The 8,010-nt window shown below is 31.5% G+C and overlaps 1 protein-coding gene across 1 annotated transcript in view; it reads left to right on the top strand.

Moving 5' to 3' along the window:
- The first annotated feature begins 2,659 nt into the window (after positions 1–2,659).
- The window catches only part of LOC143047562 (uncharacterized), a 30,615-nt gene continuing 25,264 nt past the window's right edge, over positions 2,660–8,010 (top strand). The window contains exons 1-5 of the mRNA XM_076220646.1: positions 2,660–2,744; positions 3,186–3,358; positions 4,367–4,463; positions 5,689–5,912; positions 7,382–7,536. Coding sequence (XP_076076761.1) covers positions 3,268–3,358; positions 4,367–4,463; positions 5,689–5,912; positions 7,382–7,536 — 567 coding nt within the window. The 5' untranslated portion in view covers positions 2,660–2,744; positions 3,186–3,267. The remainder of the gene's footprint in view (positions 2,745–3,185; positions 3,359–4,366; positions 4,464–5,688; positions 5,913–7,381; positions 7,537–8,010) is intronic.

The raw sequence follows: 8,010 nt of genomic DNA, 5'->3' as shown, positions 1-8,010 counted from the left end.
TGTTACCTCATTGTGTAATTGTTTTCCTAAAACACTAAATTCTTCCTTAAACTAATTCCCACATCTTTTTCCTTGAATATGAACTGTTGAAGACGAACTGTAGAGTGTAATTCTAGATTAAAAGAAATATTCTTATTTTCAGTTTTCTTGCCAATGGCTATTGCCTCAAACTTGCCATGCAGGGTTGGCCTTCATATGATTTAAACTAAACCGATCTATTAGCTCTAAGCTTTCTTTTTCTAAAATATTTACAACAGTGTCTATATCAGAATGTAAATATGACAAAGTAGTGTCATCTGCATAATTATACAATGAACTGCTTGATACAAAATGAAAAATGTCATTCAAGAAAATATTAAAAAGTATAGGTTCTATATTAACTTTTGTCGATGCTTTATTGTATTCCATTGTTTAGATATAGTTTTGAATACTGATATTATTAGTTACATAGTGAGTAACGAATTTATCTTACCGACTATCTTGTCCCGGGCATAAAAACAATGCCGTATTTGGCGAGACCTTTTCAATTTTTGATCTTCAGTGCTGTACAACTTTGTACTTTTTTCACTTTCGATCTTTTATATCTGGGCGTCACTGGTGAGTCTTGTGTGGACAAGGCGCGTTTTTGGCGTATTGAATTTTAAACCTGATGCTTTTTGTTATATATTAATCATGTTTTTCTTTGTCTAATATGTTCTCCTATTTATTTGTATTGTAGTCCTGTAATATTATGTTGTCATTTCAATGTTATATTTAACTTTGCCATTAAAGTGCGAGGTTTGGCATGCCATAAAACCAGGTTCAACCCACCACTTTTATTCCCCTTTAAAAGTGTCCTGTACCAAGTCAGGAAGATAGTCATTGTTATATTATTGTTCGTTTCTCTGTGTGTTGTATTTTAAAGTTGAGTCGTTTGTGTTTTCTCTTGGTTTTGAGATATTGAGATAAGACGTGGCACGGTACTTGTCTATCCCAAATTCTTGTATTTGGTTTTCATGTTATATTTGTTATTCTCGTGGTGTTTTGTCTGATGATTGGTCAGTTTCTGTGTGTGTTGCGTTTCGGTGTTGTGTCGTTGTTCTCTTATATTTAATGCGTTTCGCTCGGTTTTGGTTTGTTACCCCGATTTTGTTTTTTGTCCATGGATTTATGAGTTTTGAACAGCGGTATACTACTGTTGCCTTTATTTAACGTGTGAAATTTAGACTAGTGACATATCAAAATAAGCAAGTCTTCGATACTGTTAGCATTAAGAAACTACTCCCATTGATCCTACAAAAACTGATGCCAACAAGAACAACTTGTTAGGTTAAAATGTGTTTTATGAATTTATTTCCATCGTAATCATCAATTTCTTCGGCTGTTGAAACCTTTAAGATTTTTTCTCAGTACCGTTTTGTTTTTATAAAGGGACGTAACACCATTACTAACCGTGTATGAAATAAGCCCGCCTCCCTCCTTACCTAATATGGAATATAAAGGGACGTAACTCCACTACTAACCGTGAATGAAATAAGCCCCGCCTCCCTACTAACCTAATATCAAATATACACGGTTTATAAAATATTACGTTGGTGATTTTTTTTCTCGTGAACCTACCCCAACTATACTTTTTTTCTATCTAAATGATAAAGAAAAGCGTTATAATAATAAGTAACTGATGTTGTAGAATGTACATATATACTTTGAAAATAATAGCATATGTAGCGAATAAATACTTAACACTTCATGTTATAGATTTTGTGGCAGAGGAGAATTTTTAGCGGATTGACTATTTATTGTCATTTGTTGCTACGCATACTTATGTTTTCCTGCCTTTTAAATTCGAGCATATTCTTTGCCATACGTTTTCATGCAAAGTTATTTATTTTCAGCACCTACCAGGCCAGAATATTCATTTTCAAAATTCCCCTGTTACCTCCTTATCCCCCTCCTCAACACCACCACAACCACAACCACCACCACCCATTCTGAATCTCCCACGAAAAACAAATGTTCGTCCCCTCATATACATGGATTGCAATCATTGCATATGTAATTCTTTACATTTCACTGCGATTTGTTCCCGGTAAACGGGAGATAATCCAGCATCGCCCGATTACAAATTCTACCATTATTTATATGTAAGATATGTCGCTTCGAAGAAGGTCAAAACTAGTAGGACATATACCTTTTTGCAGTTTATGTTCATAGATTAATTGGGAAAGTAATGCATTCAATGTCCGTTGTTACTGTAAGAATAAGCACGTGTGTTTTGATTGCCAATAAGACAAATATCCAAAAAGATCATAGAGGATGAAGATGTACAACTATATGGGTCACTGTAATTCTTTAACAATAAGTGAAATAAAACTATAAAAACTTCTGTCAGGACAAAACGCGAAACAATTAAAAAGTTTAAATCAACGCGAATTTTACTCCAGCCGCTTTAATCATAAAAAACCTTTGATTCATTTTTTGAGATTTCATTTAAATCGATACCATATTTCAAAATTGTTACAATGACAATAGAATGAAAAAATGTATTGACTCCTATCAATTCAAACCTACGTGACAAAACCGTAAATACTTGATACTTTGATAGTGGAAAAATATGTATCTTCCTTCTAAATCTGGTCAAAAGTTATCGAACTTAACACTCATTGTTTATCGATACATCCTAAAGTGCTTGAACAAAGATTAAACTATTTGTTTGTTATTGTACTTTATACTTTGTATAAATGGCGGTCAATCCTAACTGTTATGTATGTATAATTAACTTTAACTTTATATCGACAATATTGGTGATTCTAAGGAATCTAAAAAAAAAATAGAAAATTAGTTCTTTATAACTATGTTGCATTATGTTTTTAATTGAAATATAATCACTTTAACACTGATATCTATTAATATATGTTGTTGATATTCTTTACATTCAAAAGTATGTTGTTGTTTACAGCTTTCATTTAAGTTTCAATATGAATGATTCAATTTAAACCGTCTTGCAGACAAGGCTGGGAATGGACAGTTCCATCCTATTTTATTCTTCTTTAATAGGTTGAACTTGAAGGGTATGGTAGTTTAAAAACTTGAATAGTGTTTTAGTTTCATAATTTTTTTTACTATCATGCAAATACAAATGTATAACACATAAATGATGGTATTTTAAATATTTTCATATAATTCTATATTATTAATATTTTCAGTTTGGAGAAACACCATGCTGATATTCTCGCGAGCCTTTGATTTTATCTATGACGTCAGTTGATTGTACTTATCTGTACGTACATGGCAAAACCCCAGTTGATTTATTGGGCATGCCTTGTTGTTTTTATCCTACATGAAGCATTAGGAGACAGAGAATCAAGCAAAAACATTGGTATGTGTAAAAATATGCATATTACGCAAAATTCCCAATGTTTAATATTTAACAAACTGATTGAGCTTACGATTGAAAATAAAAAGACCATGATTACAGTAATACAGTGCTGCACATTGAGTAGGAGGAGTCTTCGGTTCAGGTTCATGTTTCAAACATAAAAAGTGCCATACTTCTAGGACGAGAAGTACCCTCCAAAATCAGAAAAAAAGAGTTGGGTTCGTTATAAGGCGCTTAATTGTCCAACTACTCAAGATTAATGACTATATATCATATGGCAGTCTTTTTTGTCCTCTTTTTTTTTCATTTCATGTTCATTTTTGTATCTCCATTTTCATTCTGATTTAATATCCCCATTTTCATGCTGATTTGATATGCCCATTTTCATATTGATTTGATATTCGACAATTTTCATGTCAATTTTTAAATTCCGTTTTATGTTGGGTTTTTTCTCTCACTATTTTCATGTTGATTTTATATCACAATCTTCTTATTCAGATATTATTAACAAGGTGTATGTTTTTTTTTTGTTAAAAAGATATTTATTACGTTTGGGGTATGTGTCTTTCAACAGACAGCCGACATTTCTGTTGGAACTGACTGAGTTCATCGTCTTGCCGACTTGTACCTTTATTCGTATTTGGCTGACTCCATACACGAGATTCTCGTGAAAAGTGATGGAACCAAGTTTTATTGGGCCCTTTTACTTCGACTTAGATCATTTAGATAGTCCCTTCCCTGTTATAATATTCTATCCTCTTTCTTTTGAATACATGTATACCTCAAGTAGACAGGAGTCGAATACAAACTTGATGTTGACATATTTTAAAATACATATATTTGGTAATCTTTTGAAGGAAATAATTGGTACAATCAAAAGTTTTGTTTGATAGCAAAATGAAAATATGTGTTGTTTTTTTTTTTGTTTTTTTTTTTAATATACAAGTTAATTGATTAGAAAAAAATCAATGCAACATAACTTAATATGATTTATTTTGTTATCACTAGAATGTTTCCGTTGTGTCTACCTATATCGTGAGAAGATTTCTTGTGAGTGGCAGGCAAGTTCGACATGTACCAGCTGGACATTTACTTACAGTCTAGAGTAAGTTGTTCAATATTTTACAATCCATTACGTCATTAATCTTTTACGCAAATAACTAAATATATTTTAATATTTAGACTTAATTTCGAAGATTTTGCAACATCATAAATAACATATTAGTGTGTTAACAAAAAGAAACATAGTTAAAAATCCTTACATTTAGCAAAATTTGTGATGCTCTACTTATATTCCTTGAAGGCGAAGGAAATCAGTTTTGTGGAATACCATATTCCAAACCCAACGAAAGCTTGAGGTATTTTTTTTTAAAACAAATAAATATTACTTATATTATAACGTATCCGTTCTAAAAGTAAATTGTGATCATTATCCTTAATTAGACTGCACTTTAGATGAGAGTTACTACAATATAAAAGTGTTTCCTTACGACTGAGTAGTAACACCTGAGTCAAACAGTAAAAGGGTGATTGTATTATTTTTTTTCATCAACGAGGGGGATTGCGCATCTGAAAATGGAAAATTGCAACTTTCAAAACAACATTTAAGCCATGAAAATTTAGGTCATAGAGTGAAATTTTATCAGGTTTGGTATGTGATCCAAGCCGCTTCGATTGCTACATACGCTTTTATATATCTCCAAATCTGTTTTATCCTTGGAAAATTGCGTTCAATTGTATGGTAAATTCGATGGTTTATATTGATGCGTCTCATTTTGAATGCCTATAATGATCAGAAATGGTGCTTATACATGTTTATCTGCTGCAGAAAAATTATTACCATTAATATTATTCTTATTAGGGAAGGTTTGGGTTAAAATTCAAATGCATATGTTAGTTGAGGAAGACGATTTATTTATTAGAACTTGATTTCAGTAACTCATTGATTAAAACCGTAAGGTGACCTTTTAAAAATTGTTTTAAAACTTCTATGTCGTTTGGGTCTGTCTGAGAGTTGTCCCATTGACGATTATACCACATCATTTTTTTTATCTTTATTGCACGCTTCTAGTCTTATATTTATGAAAGGACGTGATTCAAGAAGCGACCAAGAATGCGTGTTTTTTTTGTGCTACCAATATTGATTATCATCAGACAATAACTGATATGTGTTAGATTGAACTCACATTCAATTAATTAAAGTTCAATATTATACTTTTTAAGGTTGTTTTTTTCTGACCAACAACCAACACATTTGCAACATTGATTAAACTCAATTTAGTAGTTTAGTTTATTTCATAACAGAGATAAATAACACTTTTCTGTCACAGGAATTCCGTGTATCACAATACATCAAGACCTATCCACAATTACAACTGTACAGACCTGGTATCAACATCGCACTGTAGGCAGATAGTAGAAACTACAAACTGTTTAGATGGAAATGGGCTTTGTCTAAATGATAAAGAATCTTATGAATTCGGCTTGTCGGGAGTTTGTGAGAATAACACATTGGCTTCAGGAAAGTTTGTGGTTCCTCTCAACGATACATACGGTAAGAATAGTATTGACTAAATTCATCTAATTCAATAATAAATAATGACATTTTAAATTATTTACCTAATTTTTCATGCACAAAAATATATTGAAGTATATAGAATCATTTTCATAACAGCTTAGACAAGACCATATAAGAGACATTGGATGTAATGTCTCCATTCAATCCGGACGTTGCAGCCTATTTTACTTTACGAATATTTAAATATACACCAAACTTAGCTTCTGATTTTTTGTTGGTTGGGAGAATTCAAAGGTTTACAAAAATGATTTCACAACATACATAGAAACGAACTAATAAATAATAATTGCCATATTTAAGACTTGGTACAGGTCATTTTAAGAAAATAAATGGTGGGTTGAACCTGGTTGTGTAAACGTCAATGACATGTAGCAACCGACGACGACAAAACTAACCGAAATAAACGAAACACTGTCTTTCATACATATGACTCTGTACTTAAACCTTCCATTATTGTGCTATTGTAGTACATTTTTATATTCTTGTCTTTTATTTTTTCTAATGTGCTTTGTCTATATGTGTCTTTGATACATATATGACGTTGCTCTGTACTTATACACCCCGTCATTGTACTCTTGTGCTTTGGTAAATTTGTTATTCTTGTCTATTATTTTTGCATATATGCTTTGTCTATATTCCTTTTGTGCTTCTTTCGGTTACATATTTGTTTGTGTTTAAAGTTATTATGTTTACAACACAATGTTGACTGCTGTACCCCTATTTTTGACATTTTTACCTTTGATGCTTGTTTGTTTTGTTCACACATCGTTGTCAGTATAATGGAATTTGATGCGACTGTCATACAAGTGTGAGATTAGCTAACTTTAAAACCAGGTTTAGTCCACTATTTTCTATATAAGAAAATACCTGTACCAAGTCAGAAATAAAGTAGTTATCCATTCGTTTGATGTGTTTTAACTTTTGATTTTGCTATTTGATTATGGACTTTCCTTTTTGAATGTTCCTCGGAGTTCAATATTTTTGTGATTTTACTTTTTAACACCCTATGCTTACAGCAACCATTACTCTGATGATAGCAATACGTATAATATAAAAACTTGAAAAAGGCTTCGATTAATGCGTCTATAGGATTGAAAACTGTGTGTACTGTAAAAAAGAGTCTAATATAATTCAAAGTGTAAGACTCTTTTCTGAATTCCAATAATCGTTATTTCTAACTATTGATATCTTCGCAACTGTATCGCTTCATATATATATTTAAATGTGAAATGTTTTGTAGATATGTGTCTCATAAGCCAATCTTATGGCTGGGTACTGATGGTTTTAATGTATATCTTTATTATGTCATTGTATAATGTTCAATCAGTATGTGACACAATTATAAAATAAAATTTATTTATTATATATAGGTTATTGTTTAATCAAGTTTATTCTTCTAACATATTTAAGGAAGAATTGATTGAGCGACATCGTTCTGTTTTCAGCTAAAATGGAACCAGTTGAACACATTTTCGTTTCTCCAACATCAAACACATTAACAATTGGATGGAAGTTCAACAAACCAATCAATATGTATGACAGTCCCGAATACGTTTGTCAGCTGAATGTAGTGTCTAGAACTCAGCCTTATACTAGTAATGTAAGTTTTGGGATATATTTCCATATTTCTGCTGCCTTGTAAAGATAAACTCTCTTTTAAAGTATATTCTATGAATGAATATTGTCCAAATTTTGCAAATCGGGTGATGCATGCATAGCAGGAGACGCTTTCCCTGTCGACGCACCAGCCTCTAGCTTATTTTGGAGTTCATGCTATTCTGTTATTTTTTTAATTGTATCTTTGTAATGAATTTTTAAGATTTGAACATCGGTAAACTTGTGTTGCCTATTTACCTATGAAATACTGAATTGTGAAATTATTTCAAAACAGCTTGGAAGGAATATGACAACTTTTTTGTCTTTTTAAGTGTTTTTCAGTTGTCTGTCCATAATAAGTAAGACAGTTTGGTTGTCTCGTTTTCATTTTTTTAAATTTTGTCATGCCGCGACCGTTTATATAAAAGAAGAAAAAGTGGTATGATTGCAATTGAAGCAACTCTCCACTTGAGACCAA

This window comes from Mytilus galloprovincialis, chromosome 1 (assembly GCF_965363235.1).
Source record: "Mytilus galloprovincialis chromosome 1, xbMytGall1.hap1.1, whole genome shotgun sequence".
In the NCBI taxonomy this organism is placed as follows: Eukaryota; Metazoa; Mollusca; class Bivalvia; order Mytilida; family Mytilidae; genus Mytilus; species Mytilus galloprovincialis.
This window is presented reverse-complemented; position numbering and strand designations above follow the sequence as displayed.